This window comes from Typha latifolia, chromosome 3 (genome assembly GCF_019914945.1).
Source record: "Typha latifolia isolate L0001 chromosome 3, TyphaL0001v2, whole genome shotgun sequence".
Taxonomy (NCBI): Eukaryota; Viridiplantae; Streptophyta; class Magnoliopsida; order Poales; family Typhaceae; genus Typha; species Typha latifolia.
Window position 1 is genome coordinate 9,849,757 of NC_133088.1, and position 26,831 is coordinate 9,876,587.

The following is a 26,831-nucleotide window of genomic DNA, read 5'->3' on the forward strand; positions in this document are numbered from 1 at the left end:
CAACTGAGATCAAGTCATGTCGTTCGAACGCACCCGGGCCGCGTTCGAACGCACCAACGAAGTTTGATAAAATTGGACTTTCGTGAGTACGGATAAGACTTGGATTTGGCTCTATCTTGGAGATCATATATAAAGATTGTGATGCCCTATCTCTAGGGTGGTTGAAGAAACATTATTGAAGGAGACTTCTTGAGGCTACATCAGTTCTTCAACTAACAAGGTTCCACTCATCATTAAAAAGTTAATTTTTTGTCTTAAGGGTTATCTAGACGAAAGATCAATCTCGAAGGTTACTGAGGTTGGACTTCAATCACGAGAAGTAGTGAATCGTGGGTTCTAGCGAGTAAGACTGAGAGGAACAAAGTCGTTTGGATCGACGGGTTGTTTTGTGAGTCAGTCTTGTAACTGCTACTATTCTAGTGATTGGTTTTGATCCGAGTTTGGATCCGTGGTTTTTTTTCCGTTTAGGTTTTTCCACGTTAAAATCTTGGCGTTCATCTCTGCTTTTGCTCTTAATATTTCTACGGACTTTTACTTAAGCGAACGCGTGATATCATTGCCTAGTATTTATGTACATACTTGTGTCTAGGGGTTTTTCAATCATCTATCTTCTTCCTCAACATAAAGTTTTAAGATAGTCTTGTGGCTTGGTGGCGAAACAAATTTGAAGCTTTCTATACAAGGAGTTGTTAATTGAGAAGGACTTCGAGAAAGTGAGGGGCTTCAATCAAAGTCTTTGGTGTGGTGAGAGTAATTATAAGTGAAACTTATTTCTAAGATTTGAGTAAGTAGACTAATCTAGTTTGGAGAGATTTGTGATTTTTTTTCTCTATTTTGTGAGAGCATTTCTCACCGTAAAAAATTGTCATTGTGTTTACTATATTTTAATTACCATATTCTCACTCTGCTTTTTGTATTCTTCTCTTATTTAGATTTTCATTCACCGATTTGAGTTCGATTTTCATAGTTAGAGTAGTATTCAGATTTCTAACTCCTACTAAACAGATATAGTCAAGACCTCCTTGTGCGGACACCAATAAAATAACAACCGACAACAACCGGAGAAATGCAAACTTAAATAAATGGCAAGTCAAAGGGATAGTGAGAAATGGAAATAATGACAAGTTTGAATGGGCACAAAAGATCTCCATGCACCTACCAAATCTCGATGGTGTAAAACAAAATGTTTCTTAACCCTCAAAGCACCTAAATCTCATTAGGCCAGACTCTACTTGTGGCCGAAACCAAGGAGAGATGAGAGCATAGATGACTAGAAGGAGCGAAGGAAAAGGAAAACCCAAAAAGAGAGAGCCCAATTTGAGCTAGGCCTTTGCCTGCCTGACCCAACCCAAAATCCCAACCTACTATGCTGCTCGTAGCATAGTACATTACGCACATCTATTCTAATTATTTTTTAGTCTCACATCAGATATTTATTAAGCTAGATATCAATATATAAGTAAATTCCTATGAAAGGTAACTAAAATATCTTTATGGAGGCCTATTATGCTTAACCTCGATAATTAATATAATATTTTTAAATTTTGGTCTGTTACACCCAACTGGGCTGATGGGCAGTAGTGAGCTATAATATTCTAACCCAAAAAACCTAGTTTGAATTCGGCTCGGCCTACCTGATCACCTATAACTCTCTAAAGTGAGAGGGAATGTAAAAAACCTTAAAAGAGAGCCTCCCCTATTCTAGTGAAAATCTAGTAAATGGGGAGAGAGGGAGATGAGCACCGATGATAAGAGAGAAGAGAGGGAAAGGAGAGGGCGAGCGATGCTTCTTGGCATTTTCGGGGCTAGGTGTTTTGCTCGCATGAACTGCTCTAAGACTTGGTCCGGCTAACTTAAGATTTATCTCGACACATTTTGAATAATTCAGGAGTATGCTTATAATTTAGCAACAAAAGAAAAGAAAACAAGAAAGATTCTGGACCGCAGATGGGAAAAAATAAGTTCCAATAATTATTCAAGCTTTCAGCAGTACTTATTTCACTAGCCAGGGAGTTTATCTAGCTTATAATACTGAATGATTGGAAGGCACATCATGAATTGATTCCCTGCTGCATCATAAATTAAAGACACTCGAAAGAACTGAAAATTAAGCTGGCGCACGTATGAAAGAAGGCGATAAGTTTCTTCTTCAATATAATAACTGCTTGTTTTCTTCAAGGATTCTATCAATCATGATCTTGTAGGCTCTTTCAGTTGGGTGGTAGCTGTCCCAGAAGATATACTTCGTAACATCTGGACAAGTAGTTACGAACTTGCTGTTACAAAGCTTTGTAACCTCAATCAAGCCAGTACCACAACATCCTTTAGTTGCTTCCTCAAATCCTGGAAAGTAGAAGTTTTCATGATCAGTTCAACCTTTCATTTGTCACACTTCTAGCTACTAGAGGTTTGGATTAATATCAGGGTAAGATAGGATTACCATGAACGTAGGGTTTCTCGATAAGTTCGAGTAAAAGATTGTAAATGTCGATGTAGACGAACTTTGATCCGGTGGTGGCGCTGTTTTCTGCAGTCAACTGGTCAAGTACTGCTTTTATTTTGGAGTTGAATAATTGAGCTGCTTGATTGCGAGTTGGTTCACATTCTCTATGTATCCCTCCTCCAACTGTTCTTTGTGAAGGTACACAGCCTATGGGTGGAAGACCCACGAAGCCAATCTTCCGGGCACCCATCTGATGTAATTTCTGAGGAAGAAGAAATCATCAGTCATCAGTATGAGAACAATATAAATTATGAATAATAATAATAATAATAATAATTATTATTATTATTATTTGCGTGTATATCTTTCTAAAATATCTTATTTGTGTATGTACTCATCGTCTAAAGTTGATTTTTGCATACCGTATATATATACGTACACCTCAAAGCTAAGAAATCATTAAAATTTCATCAATTTAATCATAAAAAGGAGAGAGATAATCTTACTTTTTGTTTGCATACGTTCCTCCGATCAGCAAAAAAACATTAGTTTTAAAGAATATACATGTAAGTATACAATTTCGAAGGACATACGATTGCTCCTCCCTTTCTAAGTAAACTGTATATCGAAAAGAAAATATAACTACAATTGTATTATATATGGGTATCTTAAGAACTTCCGTTTTTTTTTTTTCAAAGAAATAAAGAAAAAATACATTTAAAGGAAAGGATCAAATCCATGAATCTTTAAAAAACCAACTACTGACGGTGCAAAACCTTAGTAGTTCGAAAGAACAAAAGAAGCTTACAACTTCAAAACGATGAAATAGGTCAACGTAGCTAGGAACGCAACTCACCGTGACGAACTTTGTGGCTCCTGAGATGAGCAAATTAACATAGGAAGGAATGTCATAATGCGCCTTCCTAAACGGAGTGGTGAAATAAGTGTTGGCGATGTCATCCGTTCCTGCACAAACGAGGTAAAGGCTGTCCTTAATGATGCTCGCAGCTCTCGCCTCGCCGGCGATGGCCTTCAGCCTCTCTTTGTATTCTCCAAAGTACTCGAGCTGCTGATCCAAAGTTATAACATTCTGAAAAGTACGTAAACATGTACAGCTCGATCGTTAGGTTAGGTTCATATATTGATCAATTTATCCAATCCTAAGGTCGTAAGTTAGATTAATTATTTACCACAATGACTGGGGTGAGAGGATCATATCCAGTAGCACCTGAAGCGAAGCTAACACCGGTTAGGATATCCTCCGGCTGGAGGTCAACGCCAAGGTAAGGTGGTAGAAGCTCCTTCACACCCAGTCCTGAAGCTGAAATTTGCAAATGGTGCTTTTAGATTAGTTCTTTTATTTATTTATAATAAAGTTCTTCTACCCCTTAGTAATATTGGCTGTCATTAATTGGTTGCTAATATCCACCTGGGTTTAACTGGGGGCAAGCTCACTTCTGTAGATCTCTCAAAAATTTAAGGAGTAAAACAATTAAAAAAGAAAAAGATTAGAAGATATATTAATTGTCCAAACTATATATAAAGGGGGCCACATGTGTCTTAATCCTTTAACAGACACAAAGTCTCAATCAAAATTGGAACTGTATATCAAACTTCTATTCACCGAAAAGCTAGCTTTCCATATGGATGGAGCTAAAGCTCAATATCCAAAGATACTAATTATTGAAATTTATAGTTTCACCAATGAAACTCCTGTTTGAGAGTCTGACAACCTCCCTTATTTTTATCCCCTTTTTGGGGAGTAAAAATTGGCCTTTGCATTACTGCCATCAATGGTCGACGTCTTCTCTACATCAAGAGTCTAGATATCATTGAATATGACGCCAATCTATGAATGCCCCTGCATGGTCTATTTAAAATATTATGGTCTCTATCCTTATACAGAACACTTTCAATAATATTAAGAGAAAATTATATGCGTTTGTACTTCCGGGGTATATTTGATATTAGTTCTGCAGGGTTAAACGAGACAAAGAAAGAGAAAAGGAAAAGAAAAGTTAGCTGTTCTTTTTTATCTCATTTTCTCCTTACCTTTGGAGAGAAAAAGTAGTAACTATTTTAATTTCTATCTCCTTTCATTTTCTCCTTGTTAAATTTCTATGGAGAGAAAAAGAAATGCTGCCTTTGTAAGAAAACAAAATCTAAAATAAATAAAAAATATAGTGACATTTAGAGAAAATGCTTGGAATAGAGTGACCTTTGTATAAATATTTACTTCAGTTATAGTGTAAATTAATAGCTATCAAGAAAGAAGGAAAGGAGACACAAATATATACTTCTCTCTTGACGATACCTAGAAAATCAGTAGGGATCTTTCCGTTTGAGAAACGCCCGGTCGGCTGGTGCCCGATGAAATCCTGGCCGTACGGCGGGAAGTCACACCTGATCGGAGTTTTTGGGAGCACATCGTTGTTGCCCGGATCGACAATTGAGTCTCCGAACGCAAATAATGCCGGAACCACCGGAGTGGTCTGATTCCGGTCATATGCCAGGGTTTGAACAAGACAAAGCAATACAACTACAAGGCAACCTGCAAGGCCAGAAGCAGTGAGAGGAAGTCTTAATTTGTTCTCCATTTCAATTACCTCTTTGTAATCTGTGTGCACTCAGTGCTGCCTTCTAGCTACCTTCGAGTTGCTCTTATTTATAAGTGTGTCGTAACGGGTCTGGCGGTGCAAATTTAAAGCTATATACGACGTTGTTTGTTTGATTGGTTTAAGCCTACGCATGCAAAGTAAGGGAAGCTTCTGATGCTTGAAGAACTCTGTGACTTAGTACCTATTTAACTCTTCCGAAGTAGATCTCGTGAGTTGACACTTTCCGTACATTCAATCACTTCCTATATCTCCTGGAAAACTCTAATTCACATGAACCTAAATTGAGCTAGTGTTGGTTAAAAGAAAAAAAGAAAAGAAAAAAAGAAAAGAAAAAAAGAAAAGAAATAGAAAACAACGAGAGTTTTAAGAATGATATATATATTGTTATATCTCAATATTTCAAATATATATTACAGCTAGCTAGATTTTCACGTGGTCATAACTTCAAATTATTTCAATCCTATTATATATTTAATTATGATTAGGATTTGGTGTGGTCTGATCTTTTGATCATTAATGCTCAAAATAATACTAGAAATTTTTTGTCTCAATTTTTGTGTGTGTTAGTATACGCTAATCTAATCAGCCCAAATAGATTAATCCAGAAAGAATCCACGTGATCAATAGCTTATTCCTAGAGATTTAATTCCTATTCTGAAGCATTAATTGATAGTGAAACACTAAATGTAATCAGGAACACAGATAACTAAAGAAATTAAGGAGCCATTCAATATTGGCAGGTGATGAGGAGAGTAAGTGGTTGAGCTAGTGTGGCTATTAAAGAATCAAGGAATGGTCACATGCCCTTCCCATCTAATCCGACCTTGACTTCCCAACTAAACAAAATGTTATATATCTCTGCTCATTGACATCAATAACTGTGGCTGAGTCAGGAAACATAATGGCGGATGCAACCTATAAAGTGTTTTTATCTCCTCAACCTGGAAATCAAAACTCACTACGAACAGAAGCTTACAAGGTGATATATATCTATATAATTTCTGTTGTGGTTTGTCACTTTCTTAAAAACAACCGGAGTAATAGAGAGCTGGAGAAGGATGAAAAGGAGAGCACATATGATTGGGAATGTCATACTGACCTGCTTATATATATATATATATATATATATATATAGAGAGAGAGAGAGAGAGAGAGAGAGAGAGAGAGAGAGAGAGAGAGAGAGAGAGAGAGAGAGAGAGAGAGAGAGAGAGAGAGAGAGATTATATCATTAATTTTAATTAAATAATTATAACTTAATACACAATAAGAAAGAAGGGATAGGATGATGCTTGAGTATTTGTACTGATATTTTGCTTATTATTATCTAGTCAAGCTAATTGTGGCAACTGTTACGTACCAAATCTAGACCAATCTGAAAGTAAAAAAGTTGTGATATTATATGTAGTTGTAGCATCATGGGATAGGGTTCCAATGGTTCTGGTTTCATAAAAATGCGACGTTGGGATAAAAAGTTAAAGATGAAATAGTGGAGCAAGATTAAAATCGGACAAAATAGTAAATAACCGATATTGCGGTGGTCGTCGGAAGGTGATGGATGGCCAAGGGTGGTGGTGGATGGCCGTAAGATAGGGTGACTGGTGGTGGAGGGAGATGGCTAGGGTTTGGAAGATCAGAATATTTCTACGGCTATGATCTACTCCTAGAAAAATAAATGCGATCTAATGACTACGGTAAAAGATAAAAACAAAAATAATTTGGCTAAAATAAGATTCATTTAATGATTGATTCAATGATAATGAACACATGTCCACTCCTATTTATAGGAGTAAAAATCTTAGCGGATTGGATCCACATGCGAATTATCCAATTTATTTAAAATTTAAAATAATAAGATAAAGTTAACTAACTCAATTTGACTTGACTTGACTCAACCGACTCAACTGACTTAACTCATGTGATTGGATTATAACAATCTACAATGCTTCTGACACTTTGTCCTCAAGGTGACTTGTCTCTCACATCCTTATACTCGTATAGCTTGTCGTGCCAATCAATGGATTCAGGTTCATCCTCCTTGAGTCCGCCTAGGAACATAACGCGGGCTGGCTAGCGCTTGCATTTATGACCAGTGGTAAATTAGTCTTCATAGTAAAAACACAAGCCTTTTCTTCGGCGCTCTTCCAAGTCATTAGGTATAAAATGGCACGAGATCATCTATCAGTTAGGCTAAGTCATCGGCATAGGCTGAGTCGGGGCAGATGTAGTCTCTAGTGGGCCGTGGGCTTGGGCCGTCTTTCTTCTCTCCTCCTTGCCAACTTAGTTCAACTGATCCAACTTGAATTCCATCAGAACAGCGAAGGAGAAGGCTTCGTCAGAAGTAGTGGGCCTCAAAGCCTTGACCTTAGCCTGAATGTCAGTCTTGAGCTCATTAATAAAGGTACTCTTTAGGGCTGAGTTAGACCAGTTAGTGACTAGATTGCAGATCCGCTTGAACTCCTCCCAATAAATTTGAAATGTTGTTGACCCAGTTAGCTTAGTCAAACATGGCCAAAAAGTCTTCATACTGATCCAACTTGAACTCCATCAGAATAGCTAAGGAGAAGGCTTCATCAAAAGTAGTGGGCCTCAAAGCCTTGACCTTAGCCTGAATGTCAAGCTTGAGCTCATTAATGAAGGAACTTTTAGGGCTAAGTTAGAACCAGTTAGTGACAAGATTGCAGATCCGCTTGAACTCCTCCTAGTAAATTTGAACTGTTGTTGACCTAGTTAGCTTAGTCAAACATGGCCAGAAAGTCCTCATACTGGGTTGGACCGAATTGAGCACAAATCGCAACTGCAAAATCCTACCAAGATGCAAATGGTCGAGTCTATTTAGCATACTAGTACTACCTAATCGCCATGCCCTTGTTATAGACCAGTTCTGGACTGATCCAAAAGTAAGGAATTTATGAAAATGGTAGCCTCACAAGATAGGGTTCTAATGGCTCTAGTTTCACATCAATCGGATGTTTGGATGAAAAGACAAAATAAAATTAGTGGAGCAAGGTCAAAAAGGTGCAAAATGATAAATATCTGACATTGTGGCGGTCGTCAGAGGGTGGTGGTGGACGGTCGTATAGTAGGTGGCTGTTGGAGGTGATGGTAGCTATAGATTGGAGGTAGAATTTGGGTTTCTAACTTAGATTTACTCTTACGAAAATAAAGACGATCTAACGGCTATAATAAAAACGATAAATGCGAAAATAAAAAAAAACTAAACTCAATTAATTCTCAATGCTTGAATGCTTGGAGAAATAAAGTCTAGCCCTTATGTATATAGAGGTTGGATACAATGAGTCCTACTCAGACTTAGCCTTAAAGGCTTGTACAATTTGAACTAGGACTTACTAAAGAGGCTTACATGATTTAATTGAACTTGCCTTAGAGGCTTACATAACTTAATTAAACTTGCCTTAGTGACTTACATGACTTAATTAGGCTTGTCTTAAGGGTTTATATTAAAGATAAATATGACCTAGAGATAAACATGACTCAGCTAAAGTAGCCTTCCTTATCCTTTTTGGAATGTTTCTTGATTATGCCACAAATAGAGTCTTAATCTAGAAAAACTTTGAATACAAAAGTTGTAGATCAGAACGTCTTCGATCTTCTCCAAGTAAACTCATAATATTCGGTCAACTAATAAATATCTGCAGAATAGTTTTCCAAAACTATACAGAAGTTAATGAACTTAGCTAATTAAATAAACTCTAACCTACTTAGATTCTAACTAAACTATATAAGCAAAGTAAATAAGATAACTAGACTCGATCTATTAAATCTAATGTCCTCATGATGCGATCCGATCTAACCCTGCTCGCATCAGCCCTCCAAGTGGAATGAAGCTAGATGGACCTTCTAGTGGTTGGGTGTGTCATGGTATGTGAAAAACTGCTCTCCTATATATGTTCAATCTAGCGGGTCTCCTCTAGAGAATTTTGGGAAATCAAACTTAATAGTGTAACAACCTATCCTTAAAAAAAATTGCATGGCACGACGTGGCCAACTACAATGTGGCCGGCCTCATGCCATGTTGGCACCCCAAGCTGCTGGCCCGACTAACTGGGCTGGGCCATCTAGCTCTAGTGAGCCCGCCACTATCGTAACCGCAACGCCGATGTCCCCACCGCCTCTCTCTACTCTCTCTCTTTAAATCTCTCACTCTTCTCTCTCTCTATCATTTTCTCCTCCCTATCAATCTCTCTCTATCTCTTAGGCTGCCGGCACACTTGAAATCCCATTGGCCTACTGCCGTTGTTGCCATTGCCATAGCCACCACCTCCACCAATGCTAGTGAGCTTTCTCTCTCTTTCTCTCTCTTCTTCTCTCTTCTTCTCTCTCTCTCTTTCTTCCTCCTTGGCTCATGTTTGCCAAAACTGAGCCGCCGGCGAAAGGCTGGCCGCTGGCTAGCCAATAACAGCCGAGCCCCTCCCCGCCGACCCAGCTCCCCTCCCTTCCCTTCCTTTTTTTTTCTTCTTTCTTCTTTCTTCTTCTTTCTTCTTTCTTCTTCTTTCTTTCTTTGGCTTCTACCTCAGCTTCTTCTCCTTCTCTTTTTGCAACAGTGTTGGGCCGAGCCCAGCACTAGTGGCAGTGCCCTTTCCTTTTATTTTATTTTTATTTTATTTAGGTATTTCTTTCTTAATTAATGCAATCAGATTATTTAGACGTTAATTATTTTAATAATAATATATATATTCATCAATATGATTATTATTAATTATGATTAATTATGTTACAAGCTATTACACAAAATATAGGTAATACTTAAATTTATTTTCTTGTAATTTATGCATTCATTTTTAGTGAATACAACTAGATTATTTAGACATTAATTATTTTAAATAATATATACATATATTCATTAATATGCTTATTATTAATTATAATTAGTAAAAATGAATGTTTAATTATGTTAAATATTGTTTCCTTAATTATAATCATGAGATTTATAGATATCTACTAATATTCATAATATATATATTTTGAGTAATTTTAATTATTTATTATATATTGTGTCTAGAATAAGATACTAGTTTTATTAATTAATTAATTAATTAATTTGTATAATTAAGTAAAAATTATATATTTCTCATTAATCAAGATGACTAAGAATTTGATGTGAACCGGATCAGATCGGATCACAGCAAAGGGAGATTAGGCTCAATGGATTGAGTATAGTTATTTTATTTGATTATTTAGTTTAGTTAGAGTCTTAGCAGGTTAGGATTTTATTTAATTAGCTAAATCCAGCTTTGTGCAGTTTCGAGAAAATATTCACAGTATATTCTACACATATCCAAATAATATCAAACTGTTGGATAAGGTCACAACTCTAGATATTCATGAATTCTCTAGATTCCGAATCTATCTACAACGAAACGAAAGGTTAATCAGAGAAGATAAAGAAGACTAGTTTCGTTGATTTGTTAGGACTTAATTGCTATTTGTTAGGATTTGTTTGGAGTTGTTTAACTTAGTTGATGAGTCCCTAGGGTCAGCCTCTATATATATGTGGAGGAAACCCTAATTAGAGTTGATGATGATGATTATTGGAATTGGCTTTAGCCTTATCTCTTTCTCTACTTGGCTCTAGCCATTGGCGCCCTCTCCCACCTCCCTTCTTCCACCGCCCAAGTCTTTGGTCGGCTTCTTCCAGCTTCTAACCTCCTTCTACAACAACTTCTCCCCCATCATACTAAGAACTAAACCCAGCATCTATCTAGCCATTGGTGGGCTATCAAGCTAGGATCTAATTGGTCTTCGACTATTGTTTGGTCGATATCTTGAGATCTAACCATCCGAATTCTATGATATTAGATTTGTTGGAAAGCTCTCTCCAAGAGAAACAATATATCCAAAATTCAGGCTATTGTTTGGTTATTGTTTGGTTAGATTGTTCGCAGTTTCCCTTGGAAGTTACATGCTTTATCGAGTCCAGAACCATTGCGGATCGGATTAGGCTGGTTCATAACATAATTATAAAATTAATTATAAATAGATCTTGTCTATACTTATTTCTTATTTATGGTTATTTAGTCTTTTATTTTATAATTATATAATTAGAATATTTTTTATATAAAAAGAAACATACCTCTTCTCCTAGCATTTTATGATAATAGTATAATTATAGTATTTGAATTGTATCTATAATGTAGATCTAGTTATATAATAAAAAATAAAAGAAGTGATTCTAAACCTAAAAAATCTTTATATTTTATTTTTATTAATTCTAATTGGATAAATGACTTTATGTTACTTAAATATTTTTAGATCCCGAACCTCTTATTTGAGACCTTGTGGATCCTGCTAGCGATGAGTTGACGGATGTGACGGATACATAGTTAGTATCTTTTGATCAGATGTGAGTAGTCTTATCCTCTATACGCCTTTCTAAAATTATGATATATTATATAATTATGTATATGCATATTTTGGCCTCTTGCATTTTTATATGATTTTATGTAGAGATGATTTCAGTCGAACATATTTTATTATTTATTTGATTAGATTGATCTTGGATATAAGCATACTAGTAATATATAGAGATAATTGGAGATGTATACTGTTATAATTTTATATCGAAATGATTTTTAGCATGAGTATAAATGTGAGAGACTAGCATGAGTATGCATGTGATAGATATATGATTCGAGATTGCAGCGCATTATCTCTTTTGACTCTTCTTCGACCTAAATTCTTGATATGCATGACTTGTTATAATATTGGATAAAATGCATAGGATATATCATTTAGAAGGAAAATATAAAATCTGATTAATAGGATAGTTGATAGAAAATGTGAGGATATCCGAGTGGGCGTGAGGGTTAGGATGCGCTTAGTGGATGATTGATCGCTCGACATAGTCGCAATCCTATGACCTTATGTTTGAGGTCGTTAGTCTTTGTGCACAGTAGACATTTGGACACATACAATTTTCTAGGGCATATGTGATGAGTTATCCTCATATATTTTTATTAGTTAGAATGGTGCTCGGTCTGGATGGATATTGATACTCTTAACGGATGATAGGATATGATTATGTTTGAGATATTCTTTATGGATGGCAAGGTATGCTCTGAGCCTTCAGGTGTTAACTATGTACAGTGGTCTAGTATGATGATGATAGTTAGAGATGACATTGATGACTAAGATATTGATAAATGCATATGATTTTATTTTTTTATTTGATATACCTGATTATCGAGTGGTCAATATGCATCATATGGAATTGCATTTGATATCATAGCATAGTTATGGTCGGTATGCATCATATGTCATATTTAAGAGAGAGTTATGATGATGGTATGACATGGAGATTTATTTATACATTATCGAGAATTATATACTTTGATTAATTATGACATGGCATCTATTATATATTTATAAATTATTGAGGATACATTTATATACTCATTCATCATTGATGCTTCTATATGATTCATATTATCCAGTACATGATTTACTCTCTGTTTGACATCACTAATTCGAGGTAAGGTGTATTCATTGAGCTTTTAGCTCATGACTCTCTTTAGTTTTTTCTAACCCTCTCAGATATGTGGTACGTAATAGCGACTTGAGATATCTTGAGAAGATATTTAGAACAATAATAAGGTGAGCTATAGAGGTGAGATGACATAGATGATAGTTTATATAGAAATTGAGTTGTACTATTATACTCCATTGTATTAGACGATAATTTGTATAATACATGTCAGATTATACTGTACTCACATGTTAGTGGATATAAGTCGTATATTGATAGTTTGTCATGGCCTGTGTGGGTCCTGCCAGATTATGTAGTGGTCTAGTGTATATTATTGTAGACTTGGATATTCATATATTAACAAATTTATTTGGCTAATAGTATAATTTATTTGGTATTGGATTATGTGAGCACATGTGTATCTATGCATGGCGGTCACGCCCGTCCTGTCACGTGCATTGCATGTGCCATGTGGGCGCATGAGCATGCACGTGCCTGTGCCAAGCGGGCATTACAAATGAGCCAAGTGACCTTGTGGTCGAGGTTGGTCACGTAGGACATGGGCCCATGGGTCCGACTCATGTCGCACTAGGGCTGCACGAAGGTTCGACTCAGTCCAATGGCATGGGCCCACCTAGTCGTTCCACCATTCATCTTTGAGCTTGTACTCATGTTCATAGATTCTAAATTGGTTCGCACGAGGTGGTCGAACTAGTTTGCAAAATTTGGCTTGCCTCGAAGATTGTGCACTTCATCACCTTCATGCACTTGCCCTAGCTCTAACCGTAGTGCTAAAATTAGATTTTGGCTTAAGGGTGCCGCCACAGGCCGCTATAGCTATGAAAGGTAGGTGGTCGATGGTAGTCGCTATTCGAGAAGTCCACGCGATGGCAGTGAGCCACAATGGAAGGCTGAACTCGAGCTCGAGTTCAAGCTAGTGCAATAGTAGCCTTGGTGCATTGCTAGTGGGTCCACTAGACCCCGATGGCTGCGGAAGGGACCTATGGCCCCCACTATAGCGGAGCAACGGCGGCGAAAAGTCACAGTGGAGCCTCCTCGACGTAGGGGTAGCTTCCCATGGTAGTGGCTATCGGGTTCAGCCACCTGACGATCATCGACGACTTCAGCGGGCACCGTTGGCTGGTAGTCAGCTCGAGGAAACTAGTAGTGAGTTTGTTGTAGCAATAACTATTGTCGTTGATGGTCTTCTGGTGGTTGTTGGCATGAAAGAAGCCCACATCTTGGGTTCGGGTGGTCCGAGGAAGGTGATGGACGTAGAGTTCAGTGTTGGTGGGGGTTGGATCGCCGCTAGTGGGAAGCTAGGATTTTCAGCCCTAGCTCCCACCTCGGGTGGGGATGATGACTTAGCGGGCACTGTTGCAGTGGAGCCGGCGTGGCAGCAACGTTTAGAAGGCTCTACGATGGTTAGGGGGGAGGGGAAGTGGGTCCACCGAGGCCGAAGGAAGGGTCGAGGCCATGGCTTGGGCTAGCTCGTCCCCTCCCTCACGACTTAGATCATTCACATTGTAGGGGCCCGTTTCGACCATGGCCGGTGGTACTGACGATGTAGGTTGGTCGTGCTGGGCTAGGAGAATGGCTGTCAAGGCTTAGATCGCCTTCTCGATCCTTTTAGAGCTCTTTTTTGATAATTCTCTCAATGCGTCCACATACTCTACCAATGTCTTTGCCCATGCCGGTGGCTTATCGCCAGCAGCTGCCGGTGGTGGTGGTGGCGCCAGAGATACTCCCGTAGGAATGGAGATGAGTTCCTGACCTTCCATGGTCGCTCCTTCCTCTTTCGTCTTAGATCGTGTGTTAACCATCATCTAAGGAACATAGACTTTGATACCAATGTTACGCACTATATCTAGACTATTAGTAGTCTCATGAATTAGGGTTCCAATGGTTCTAGTTTTACAAGAATTTGATATTGGGGTAAAAAGTTATAAATGAAATTGTGGAGCAAGGTCAAAATCGGGTAGAATGGTAAATAACCGATGTTGCGGTGGTCATCGAAGGGTGGCAGATGACCAATGGTGGTGGTGGACGGTCGTAAGGTATGGTGGTTGCTGGTGAAGGAAGATGGTTCGGGTGTGGAAGTTCGGGATGCTTTTATGGCTATGATCTACTCCTAGAAAGATAAAGACAATCTAATGACTATGGTAAAAGATATAGATAAAAATTAACTTGGCTAAACTTAGATTCATTCAATGATCCATAATAACCAACATATGTCCACTCTTATTTATAAGAGTAAAAATCCTAACGGATTGGATCCACATGTGAATTATCCGATTTATTTAAAATTTAAAACAATAAGATAAAGCTAACTAACTAACTCAAGTTGGTTCGACTCGACTCAACCGACTTGACTGACTTAACCCATTTGATCATATCATAACAAAAAAACTATAGATAAAAATAACAAGTCTTGGAAAATTGAGAGCTCAACAATGGTGCTTTAAGCCAAGGCAGGAATATAGACATGCTAGTGAGAGTGAACAACTAGCTTAAGTTTATTATATCCTTTGATAACACTTGTAGATCTAATTTCACTTTTATTTTATTTATAGGGTGTTATATTTATAATCATGAGAGTGTTTCAATATTTTAAGTGCATCTCCATGAAAAAAAAAACCTGATTTGTGATTTACTGGAAATTTCCTAAGAAAATTCATGAAAAAAAAATCCTTGTTTTATGGATTTCTTGACATATCATCTCTAAAAGATATGCAGCATTTGGACATTCATGAAAAAAATTCTTATTTATCACTACGTATGGAATAGACACCAAATGACCCGTATGTGATGAGAAAGTAGGATCTTTGATACAAATAATAAAGAATTGAGGCTCGATCATGAGATAAAAATCAAGTAGATGTTTAGATAATTTACTCTGAGATTGATATTGAACCACAGGGCCCACACCATATCAAATGCGAATGGCACAATTCACCCTTCAAACCTCCAGTCTAGATGGTGGCCTAAAAATGGTTTTAAGTGGATAAAAGGAACTAAAAGAGATATTTACATCTAGTATATATCTCTGTTCTAACCCGTCATATCATATATTGCTATTAGATAGAGTTGTATTAGGGATTAAAGTTTTATCCTCATAGGATAAGGACCACCGAACTATAACATTTTAAGGGTTTCAAACTGATAAGGATTAAGGAATAGATCCATCCTAATCTAATTAGATTAGGATACATTCTGCATTAGTTCTTTAAAGGGTATCGATCTCCCAAAATAAAGTCTAACAATTTGCAATAAGAAAGGAAGCATGGACCTCTACTACTACATCTCAATAAAGAGAGTAACCACATCAAATCGCCATCCAAATAGATCATAGACTTGTCTCATTCTATATGATGTGCATTGGAACCATTAATATATATTTAGATCACAAAGTCCGACGTTGGCATTGCGTCCAACCATGATGTTGATAGATTAGTTGCATTTGTACACACAGAATCACTTGCCATAGAAAATTGACTTGCAAATATAAGCCATATTTCGAGAAAATAATACTATAAAATATATAGGACTTTGAAAACTAATTTAATTTGCAGAAAATGAAAATTATATTAAATACAATAATAATGGAGCTCTAGAAAATGCAAGTATTCACATATTTAGCACATATTCACTTCAGAATTATCTTTTTTTCTATTCTATATTAAAAAGTGAGCATTAAATTATTTTTATTCTAGATTAAAATACTAATTAAATTATTCCACGTATAGACTTAGTCATAATTGTAACACCCATGTTAAAAAAAAAAATTTTAGCACACGCGCCATGCGCGTGCACTCTAACCGCAGCGCATGTGTTTGGTGCGTGCGCTTGGCGCGTGCGCTGACTCCTTCTTCCTCCTCCCCCACCTCTCGCAGTTGGTTTCAAGAGGTGGGAGAGAAATGCGTTGGAGTGGAGCTAACTCCACTCCGCTGCCCTCTCCGTCTCTTCTCTATTTAAACCCCCTCCCCTCTCACCTTCTAGGTTGTTTTCTCTCTTTGAATTTCTTCTCTTTCTCATTCTTCCTTCCTCTCTTTTCTCTCTCGAGCCGCCGAAGTTCTCGTTGCAGGCAGCGAGTCACCGGAGTGCCGACAGCCAACCAAAACCCCCTCACCTCGATCTTTAGGTTAGCCTCCATCCCCTCTTTAGTTTAATTTGAAAATAGCCTTGTTAATCATGCGTAATTAGGAATTTATTTACGTCTGCCTTCACCGGAGAAATTCGCTGGCCTGCGACCTTGGGTCGACCACCCACTGGTCTGGGAAGTTTTCCCACTTCAGCCCCTTGCTGTGGGTACCCAAATTAGGTACCCACGGGGCACGAGGGAGGCGATGCCATGTCGCCTCCCACCGTCGGGTTTCTTTGGCACAAGCGGCCACCAACGGCGGTGGTGACCTCACTCGTCAACCTCGACCGAACCACCTCTTCACATGGAAGAGGTAGGTACTCGAGATGAGGACTTTGAGCCCACCTAGCACTGAATCAGGAAGCTCCATGGCCGCCGGCCATGGAGTTCCTCAACTCTCACCCTCCAACTGCACTAGTCGGAGGTTCTGATCACTCCTGCACCCAAGTCGACCTAGTCGACTTAGGGAGGAGTTGCCGGAGCTAGGGACTGCCGGTGACGGGGATCACCAGCAGCAACACTCTTTCTCCTCTTTTTCTTCTTCTCTAGCAAGGAGAAGAGGAGAAGGTGGGGGTTGGGCCAACCCCAACCGCTCTCTCTAGGCTGTGGCATGGGCTGCGTTGCAGCCCAGGTCCTCAGACCTTCTCTAAGGCCTTGGTGGACTAGGCTCTGGAGCCCAGTCTACCCCCTTAGTTTCTGGTGGGCTGTGGCTACCGCAGCCCACCTCCTCACTTTGTTGGACTGAGCTCTAGAGCCCAGTCCACCATCTCACCTTGCTGGACTGGGCCCTTGAGCCCAATCGAGAGCGCCTTACTCGCAGCCCACCTCCTCACTCTGTTGGATTGGGCTCTTGAGCCCAGTCCACTATCTCTAGTCCAGTGGGCTATAGGTAGGTCTGCAGCCCACTCTCTCTCTCACCTAATTTGCTGGGCCTTGAGCCTAGCCCAACCATTAACCCTAAGACTAATTTATTTATTATTAGTCTGTTATTTTTAAAAAAAATTATGTTAGCTGTATAAATTGTAATTAATTAAAATTTTCTCAACCATGTTATTAATAAAATTAGTATTTATACATAATTAAATTAGATATTTGAATTTATTAGTCTTTTTTATTTATCTTCAACACTTACATTGTAAACAACTCTAAATGACCATTATTTTTTTTTAAATTAAGACAAATAATATTTCGGACCTAGAAAATCAAACTTAAATTCATACAACAAGATAGTTAGTCTATAAGTCCATTAATCTTATGTTTATTTTATTTAGAAATTATTAAATCCATTATTGTGCGGGAAGGATCTCGAAAATCAAGAAGAGCCGACTTATTAGGAGAGTAAGACGGATTCCAAAATATCTCAAGCGAGTAGAATTCTATAATAGTCTACGAAAATGCATACTTATGTCATTTCTTATCTGTTTTAATCTAATGTCGTTTATTACTTGTAAAATTACATGATATTTTATTCTTGCATTTAATTACGTGTTAGTTCTTACTTGCATTATTTATCACTTAACGCACATGTATGATAGACTCTATGCTTGTTTATAATACCAATTATTTGATGATTATGTTAAATGAATAATAGAGGTCATAGCACCACATGCACGTATCATTGTTAGTCAAGTCCCAACTAGGCAGTGCCCCTTTCACTCGCTCAACCCCGAGTTAAGGGTAGAGTGTAGTATATATTATTATATTAGCGGTCTACACCTAAAATCGGTAGCTGGTGGAGCATTTAGGTGATTACACTATCCTAGTTGGAGGCTAGTCTAGTATAATATTAGAAAAGATGATTGAGAGGTAAGGATTGTAGTCCTAGAGGTACCCGAGGACGCAGATCAGAGCGTCTATCGAGCTGTGTGCTCTTAACCACCGTATGTGATGATTCCGCTCTGAGCGATAATTACTAGAGCGATGATGATGGGCCTACGACTGGGGTTCTTAGTCTGATGGCCACAGACAACCGGTTATATGCAGCGTCGCCAAGCATGTACGGGCGATATTACCGCTAGATGACTAGTCCCCCTCGATTTTATGGTTCTTTGTGAGATATGTCTTTGTGACTCGGTTTCTGTGTGGATTTTTATGTAATTGAAACTATAGTGATGAAAGTTATTAAAAGTCATAATGTACATTTTCCTTGACATGTTACGAGTTTGCATTTCTATTTATCATGTGAAATTCTTAGATTACTATTGGATTTTACTTGCTGGGCCCCATGCTCACCGCCATTTTGGTGGAAATATTTTAGAGCTGATTATGGAGGATGCGGATATCGAGGAGTAGTAGATTCATTCTTTTATTTTAGTATTTGCTTATTCTATTATTTCTAGTTGGACTTGGCCCCTGCAAGGGTATTTATGTTTTAAAACTTGTGTTTGACTTATATTCCTAGAGGCTTATTAAGGCCTGTGACATTGTAACTTTGGATTATTTGTTGATTTATTATGGTATTTCTAGACTTATCCAGATACTTTGTGAGATTATTTCACTAACGGGTCTCGTGAGAATCACGTAGAATTTTTCCACGTGAGGAACACGTGATTTTTGAAAGTGGGTGTTTCAATAATTTTATCCATGATTTGTAAAAAATATTTAAAATTTATCTTTCCTCTCTCTACCTCCCACTTATATCATTCAACAAACAAAACTTTCTTGCTCAATTTTCCTTACAAATTTTTTCGTTCAATTTTTTTTACAATATATATATTATTGCTTACCCATAAGTATGCATTGCGTATTTACAATAAAGCAATGCATAAGTATAAAAATACTTTGCGTACCTACAATAAATGATTACACTTTAGTTTAAATTTATACATCAAATGAAGGATAGTTTAGTTAGTTTTATTTCTCATTTATACTTTGCCTTAATTTTATATTACATTAAAGGTAACTAGTCCATCATTATTCTAGATTATAAGTAAATATTAGAATATCACACTCTAGGTTAGTGATATAATTTTATGAATAAGAATCTAAAATAGCTATTCTAGATTTTTTTTTCTTAACCTCTTGGCCTTGTTCATTTTAAGAGTACGGGCAATTTTAGAATAAATATGTTTATTTGTTATTCTCAAAATAATATCTTTATTCTAGAAATGACTATTCATATATTTACTTATATTTTTAGAAAAAATATAATAAAAAGTAAAAGAAAAGATAAGAAAATTATATTTTATTTTTTCTAACATCTTTTGATTTGATATAAAGTAGATTGACATAGTAGATAGATTACTAAATGGGTTGGCTCTATGTATGCAATGCATACATCTATATATGCATATCATTTGATACATATGCAATGCTTTTGTATTGCGCCACTATGTGTGCAATGTTTTAAAGGTTGCTAGTTATGCAATGCTTTATCTCTATCTGTGCAATGCTTGAGAAGTTTTTACTAATTGTGCAATGGAAGAGAAGTTGTTGGTAGGTGTTCGTTGCCTAAGATATCATTGTGCGGTGTGCAATGCTATGGTTATATATTTGTCACAGACAATGTATTATGAAAGTAAGTATGTAATGCTTGAAAGATAGATATGCAATTCTTGAGAGGTTGGTATGCAATTCTTCTATATGAATTGAGTATTTCTTTTCGATTACTGGTTACTAATTATTGTTCATCAATTACTATTCACTCAGTATTATTCATCAGTTACTATCCACTCAGTATTATTCATCAATTACTATCATAATTGTTTAAGAGAGAGAGAAGAGAGATGAGAGAGGAGTGATGAATTATGATAAGATATTTAAAAGAACTTGTAGTCAAATCAAGAGTAAAAATTACTAATTGAGTTACCATATAATATAAGATATAATTTTGATAAATGATATTTGTATTTTGGAATATGATTATTCTCATGTTTAATTGTTATTTTGGATTAAAATATCCTATTCCAAAGTAAGGAAAAAATTATTATGAAGTGAACATGGGCAAAATGAATGTGGTAAAAATATAGACTTTCTAAAAAAAAAATTGTAATACTCGAAGACAATAATAAAGTACACCATATTAATAAACCATGTATTTAGAAATTACAATAATTGGAGTAAATAAATAAAGATAGTAACATTTATGTATGAAATAGAGAGTGACACAATGTGTAGTAAAAGGTATATTCTTCAGAACAAGTATTGCAAATACTCGTCAAATATTTTGTCCACTATGATCTTGTAGGCCTTCTCAGTTGGGTGGAAGCTGTCCCAGAAAACATACTTAGTAACGTCTGGACAAGTCGATGATGTCAAACTATTACACAACAATGTGACTTCAATTTCGCCAGTACCGCAGCATCCCTTCGTCGACTCCTCAAAACCTGCAAACAAAAATAGTTAGGAGCTAGACAAGATGATTCAAAATGTTTGCTCTAGCTCATCTATTTGACATTTTATTGATTAATAATTATTGTGTTTTAACTAATGTTGCTGATATAGTTAACTTAAGCAACGAGTTTAGTTAAGTTTAGTTGATGTAATCTGTAACTATTTGATAAAAACATAGTGTGACAGGATGTTAAATGTATATTTTTTGAGGGATTTAAAGGGAGGTAAAGATAGGATTACCGTAACCATATGGCTGGTTGATAAGGTCAAGCAAGATGGAGAAGATATCGATGTAGACAACCTTTGATCCATCCGAGTTGTATTCTTTAACCAAGTCATCAATTGAGGATTTAATCTGGGAATTGAACAATTGTGCCGCTTGATTACGCTTTGGTTCACATTCTCTTGAAATCCCTCCTCCAACCGTTCTCTGCGAAGGCACACATCCTATGGGTGGAAGACCCACATACCCAATCTTCCGTGCACCCATTTCGTGCAAGTCCTGGAGGGAAATAGGAAACAAGAAATCATTATGTTAGTATAAGAGTTGATAGTTTAGAAATGATAAACTACACTATTTATGAAGTCTTTTGGGGAGACCAATTTGGTAAAAGAAAAATGGTGCAATGATAGAAACTTGGCATAAGGGTGAAACAATAATAGTGGTGGATTAAACTCAAGGGGAAGCAGTTGATACGAGACTCTGGTACTAATTGGTTTCCATTAATTGTGACTCACCCTCTTTCTAGATTTTTGTTTGATTGGTATTAATTCTGGTGATTTCCTTTCCAGACGGTTTGACCTACAGTACTACATTCCTTTACAAGATGTAGATAAACTAACTAAATTTCCGTCCTAAATGTACTTAGTATTCATCCCCATTTATGCCAAATCTTAGTATAGCAGACATTAAATAGGCATAGTAATTAATTTTTCTCAAAAGAAGAAACTGAAGTTACTCAAAAGACGCTAAAGATCAAAGAATATTTGAAGTCACCCCTATATTCTAATGTTTTAAGTTTTATAAGTCCATAAAGGAGAGAAGGCGGTGAAACGAGCTCGTCGACTGAAGGAGGCCTACCTGCGGAACGAGGAGGTAGAGGTGGAGGAAGACTGAAGCTGTTGCTTATTTTGGTTGTTCTTCAAATATTTTGAAAAGGCTGTGTAATTATTGTTAAACTGTTTGCTGTTGCTTGTGTAACTGATACTGATATTATGGTGGTTGGGTAGCTGATTGATACTTATATAGTATTAGCCTGAAGTTTATTTTGATGTTTCGGTAGAAGAATGGTTATTTTGGTTAATCTGACTTAGCTACGTACGTAAGGCCTGTAGGGTCAATTGTTGTGACAGGTTGTATTCACTTGTTTTTGGGGGACTAGGTGACTGATTATGTCACTAATTAAGTTTTAATAAAAATAGGAGCTCAAGCGTGTTTGTCAAAATAAATAATAATAATAATAATAAAAACGGAAGTCATGAATTCCATTCTATACTTAAATATTAGAGTTGTGGTCCCGTTTTCAAGACGGTTACCCCAATTGCATGCCCACGTACGTCCTAGATATTAAGAAGGGTTATATAGCCTTTTTCTAACTAATGATCAGCAATATAGCTCACCTTGATGAAGGTAGTAGCTCCAGAGATCAGCAAGTTCACATAGGAAGGAATGTCATAATCCTTGCTCCTGAAAGGAGTCGTAAAATAAGTGTTTGCAATGTCATCAGTTCCGGCGCAGATGATGAATAAGCTTTGGGAGATGATGCTTGCAGCCTTTTCCTCGCCGGCTATGGCCTTTAGCCTCTCTTTGTATTCTCCAAATAACTGGAGTTGGTCTCTCATTGATATAACATTCTGACATGGTGCACATATATATCTATTTTTTAACTTCTGAATGTAACCATCAATTAATGTGGAATAATTCTAGCATGATTCCATATTCAAAGTTTACCACAATGACTGGGGTGAGAGGGTCATATCCAGTGGCACCTGAAGCAAAGCTAACACCAGTTAGGATATCCTCAGGCTGGAGGTCAACACCAAGGTAAGGTGGTAGTAGCTCCTTCACACCCAGTCCTGAAGCTGAATTTTCCAAATAAAAGTCAATTAGGACTATATATATATATATATATATATATATATATCAGGTATAAGAGGTTACATGCATGCATGTAATTATTTTGCAAGCTATAAATTTAGTCCATTTAAGAGATGATCTAATCTAGCTGTACGGTAATGCCTGCAATGGTGGCTTCCAATATTGTGTCTCTCTTAAATGAAAAGTTACAGGCTCCATATATATATAAAAATATATATAGTAGATCCTAGTCGACCATTCTACATCAAGGAATATTGGATTTTGTGACAAGTTGCATGCTCTTCTCTTTAAACAAAGACATTACTCCTCCTTCCTATCATAACAAATAAAGAAAAGGCTAAGCAAGAAGACGAGAAGAATGTAATGAAAAGCGTTTGCTATGTACCTATGAAGTCAGTAGGAATCTTTCCATTTGAGAACCTCCCGGTCGCCTTGTGCCCGATGAAATCCTGGCCGTAGGGCGGGAAGTCGCACCTGATCGGACTTTTGAGCACATTGTTGTTGCCAGGATCGACGATGGAATCTCCGAACACGATAACCGCTGGAACCTTCGGAGTCGTCTGATTTGAAGGGTGTGCCGAGGCTCGAACAAGCCAAAAAAAAAGTATAACTAGAAGGCAACCTGGAGAACTAGAAGCAATGGGAGAACGTCTCTTCTTCTCCATTCTTCCTCTCATTAGCAATGTGTGTGATTAATTTACTCAAAAGGCATGCACTGGAGCTCATATTTATTGACTTCTGCCAACATATGTCAAATGGAAATTTAAGGCCATATGTGTTAAATGGAATATTTTAAGGTGTTCTAAGAATTGCAACTGTTTCATTGGTGCATAGTAACAAATTATCCGTATGATGAAATTTTAATTTACTATGTTATTTCAATTCTTTCTTTCTAACACTCCTTGGAATCATCAATTGTTTATATAGAACCAGGTGCTCATGCAATTAGTCAATATATTTAATCATTCTTTACTATTCGATTATATCATAGAAGAAGTACTTATAATTTATAAACCAACTTCGATGAGAAATGTTCATGTATATTTTATCCTCTTTTCCCTCTTGTCTATCAGTAAGTTTTACATTCTTAAAATTACGTATGAAGTTCATTGTAGGTAGAGAAAAGAGCATGCATTCAATTATATAGCAGCTAACTGCATCAATAAGTGCGGTTGAGCGAATCAATAAGAGAAACCAATCCCTCAGAAGTGGCCACATCCACTGATACAATCATATAATTTATTGGATAATATTATATCTGATCTCACATCACAATCCAACTATACCAAGCCTAGTTTTTAATCTCCAAGTGGCTCCATATATGGAGGGTGTTGGACAAACGTGGAGATGCAAATGATTGGTTATTGATACAAGATGAAGCAGTCGGTCTACCTTCATCATATTGGTGAATTGAAGTGGTGGTTTTACGAGTGTTAAAGTAAAAGATAAAATGTTTATTGTCAAGGGTGTAGAACTATACTTAGATATACCTGGATTAGGGGTTTGAATTATTCTGTGTGGACCAGGTTATGTGTTATTTTTTCATTGTAATATCTTCGTGCAGTATTATACTTTGTGTTGTATGATTATCTTCACCTCATGTTATACTTCATGCCATACACTACTTTGTGCAATATTATAGTTCATGTAATATTTGCAATTAAGCAAATATGGACTATGAGTAGCTAGCAAAATATGAGTAGAGTAGGTGGGACTTCATATATTCAAGCTCGATATTTTTATACATTTTCTGCGGTGATCAAATCTACTTTCAAGTTCATGTGATAGATCTATTCATGATCATCCTATGATCCGTTTAGATGACTATGACATAATTAGGGAATAGTTCTAAGCTAGACTAAAAATCTTCCTAAGGTGAACCTAATTTCTTTATTGGTTAGTAGAAAAGACATATTGCATTTATTATATGGTGATATTCCTTGTGACCCTAATCAGAATTATGAGAAAAAGATCTGACTGTTATCTCAAGGTTGAGAAGTTCTGCATAATAAAATTTAGTATATATTATTAATTGGTTATTTGTATTATTCTTACTTGTGTTTTATATTCACATTCTGAGCATACTAGTCACTGATTCTTGAGCTTTAATTTTTAAAATATACTTATGGATAGATTTTACCAACAACTTTTGGGTGGATTCATCTACTCTAAAATTGTTAGCTTGTTAAACTCTTTTAATATTTTAAATATTAATCGGAATGACAAATAAACAAAATGCACTTGGGCTTATTTGCCTCCAATTAAGATTTGTCTACTCTCTTTTTGTTACATTAGTTGCTTCAAAGACATTGGCGGTATGATTGGCTTATCTTTATTCCTTGAGAATTTAAGTTATCAGCTCAAATTATATTATAATTTTTTTATATTATGAATTTGAAAAGTTCGTGTATCTCAAACCTATTGGGATATATGATCGATTATGATTCTAAAGTAGGGTCATAACATTTTAGGAGGATATTTCTAACCAAGATAGGGAGATTGACAAAAAGCTTCAATAATGGTCAGAAATTTAAGTGGTGCCAATGAGGATGAACTTAAACAATTCTGACCACTCTCTTCCCTACATTAATAACAACAAAGTGCTTTCTCTCTAAAATAATCTTTGGTCTAAAGTCCAATTAGCAGGCATGTAAGTATTAAATGAAAATAAGAATTTTCTCTTTCTAATTAAAAGGTAAGACGAGCAAATTGATTAGTAAATAGTGAAGTTGGGTGATTGTGCAATAGATAAAATGAAACATAGAAAAACTACTATATCAAATGTATCTTGGGTTTATCGAGCAAACTGCTCCCTTAATATATATGTGGATGCAAATCTTTTCAAATATATAAAGCCATATGATCCCCTAAGTGATTGTCAAAACTCATTCATTCAATCTTTAAAGAAAAGAGAAGAATTGCAAGCCTTTTGTTAATATTGATTTCTCATTAATTTAACACTACAGAAATTCCATTTTGAAACACATAAAAACCAAATGACCGCTTTAAACCCTCTGAAGCCTAACCACAATTGAAGAAAAGGTGAACTACTAGAATAAACAAAATAGCATTTGAATGATGTTATATAGCAGATTCAGATGTATAAAACATTGCACATAAATATTATAGCCAGTTGCGTAGTTAGAAAAAAAAAACTTAAAAGACATTTCAATTAAGAGGAAAAGAAAGGGTCTTATAGAGAGCATGAAAGAATTAGATTCCAAAAGTTTTTACTAGATATATATTACAAACTAAATATGGATTGATCTGAATATAAGAAAATTATAAAAATTTAGGTGGTGGTAGCTCACGTAGGGTTCTAATAACTTCGGTTTTACTTAAATTAGAGATTGAGATAAAAAGATATAAATAAAATAATAGAGCAAGGTCAAAATGGAGACAGACAGTAAATATCCGATGTTGCGATGGTCGTCGAAGGGTGATGGATGGCTAAGGGTAGTGGTGGTGGATGGCCATATAGTATGGCGGCTCATGATGGAAGAAGGTGACTGGGGTTTGGAAGATCGAAAGACTTTTACGATTTTGATCTACTAAATGCTATATGAAAGATAAAGATGAAAAGAATAAATGGCTAAATTCACATTCATTCAATAATAATTATCAACACATGCATTCCTATTTATAAGAGAAAATACTAGCAGATCATATCTGCATACAGATTATTCAATTTATTTGAAATTTAAAATAACAAAATA

At 36.4% G+C, this 26,831-nt stretch overlaps 2 protein-coding genes across 2 annotated transcripts; both read right to left on the minus strand.

Annotated features, from left to right (window-relative positions):
- Nucleotides 1–1,948: 1,948 nt before the first annotated feature.
- LOC140783441 (GDSL esterase/lipase EXL3-like) lies at nt 1,949–5,102 on the minus strand. The gene is made up of 5 exons (XM_073130331.1): nt 4,758–5,102; nt 3,634–3,764; nt 3,300–3,533; nt 2,441–2,705; nt 1,949–2,343 (listed from the first exon to the last, which is right to left on the minus strand). Exons 1-5 carry the CDS (start codon nt 5,038–5,040, stop codon nt 2,150–2,152), a joined length of 1,107 nt encoding a protein of 368 aa, XP_072986432.1. The 5' UTR covers nt 5,041–5,102; the 3' UTR covers nt 1,949–2,149.
- A 15,571-nt stretch (nt 5,103–20,673) lies between these two features.
- LOC140784721 (GDSL esterase/lipase EXL3-like) lies at nt 20,674–23,853 on the minus strand. Its single transcript, XM_073132254.1, has 5 exons — nt 23,501–23,853; nt 22,969–23,099; nt 22,638–22,871; nt 21,258–21,519; nt 20,674–21,010 (listed from the first exon to the last, which is right to left on the minus strand). The coding sequence occupies exons 1-5, from the start codon at nt 23,790–23,792 to the stop codon at nt 20,817–20,819; spliced, it is 1,113 nt and encodes a 370-aa protein (XP_072988355.1). The 5' UTR covers nt 23,793–23,853; the 3' UTR covers nt 20,674–20,816.
- Between the last annotated feature and the right edge of the window lie 2,978 nt (nt 23,854–26,831).

What these genes read in the sequence shown, in the direction of transcription:
- LOC140783441 (XM_073130331.1), bottom strand. Translation starts at nt 5,040, where the DNA reads ATGGAGAACAAATTAAGACTTCCTCTCACTGCTTCTGGCCTTGCAGGT. An exon ending in GATCCCTACTGATTTTCTAG is followed by an intron (nt 3,765 to 4,757) that starts GTATCGTCAAGA and finishes TGCAAATTTCAG; the next exon opens with CTTCAGGACTGGGTGTGAAG. An exon ending in CTCTCACCCCAGTCATTGTG is followed by an intron (nt 3,534 to 3,633) that starts GTAAATAATTAA and finishes CGTACTTTTCAG; the next exon opens with AATGTTATAACTTTGGATCA.
- LOC140784721 (XM_073132254.1), bottom strand. Translation starts at nt 23,792, where the DNA reads ATGAGAGGAAGAATGGAGAAGAAGAGACGTTCTCCCATTGCTTCTAGT. An exon ending in CTCTCACCCCAGTCATTGTG is followed by an intron (nt 22,872 to 22,968) that starts GTAAACTTTGAA and finishes GCACCATGTCAG; the next exon opens with AATGTTATATCAATGAGAGA. An exon ending in CAACCAGCCATATGGTTACG is followed by an intron (nt 21,011 to 21,257) that starts GTAATCCTATCT and finishes TTTTGTTTGCAG; the next exon opens with GTTTTGAGGAGTCGACGAAG.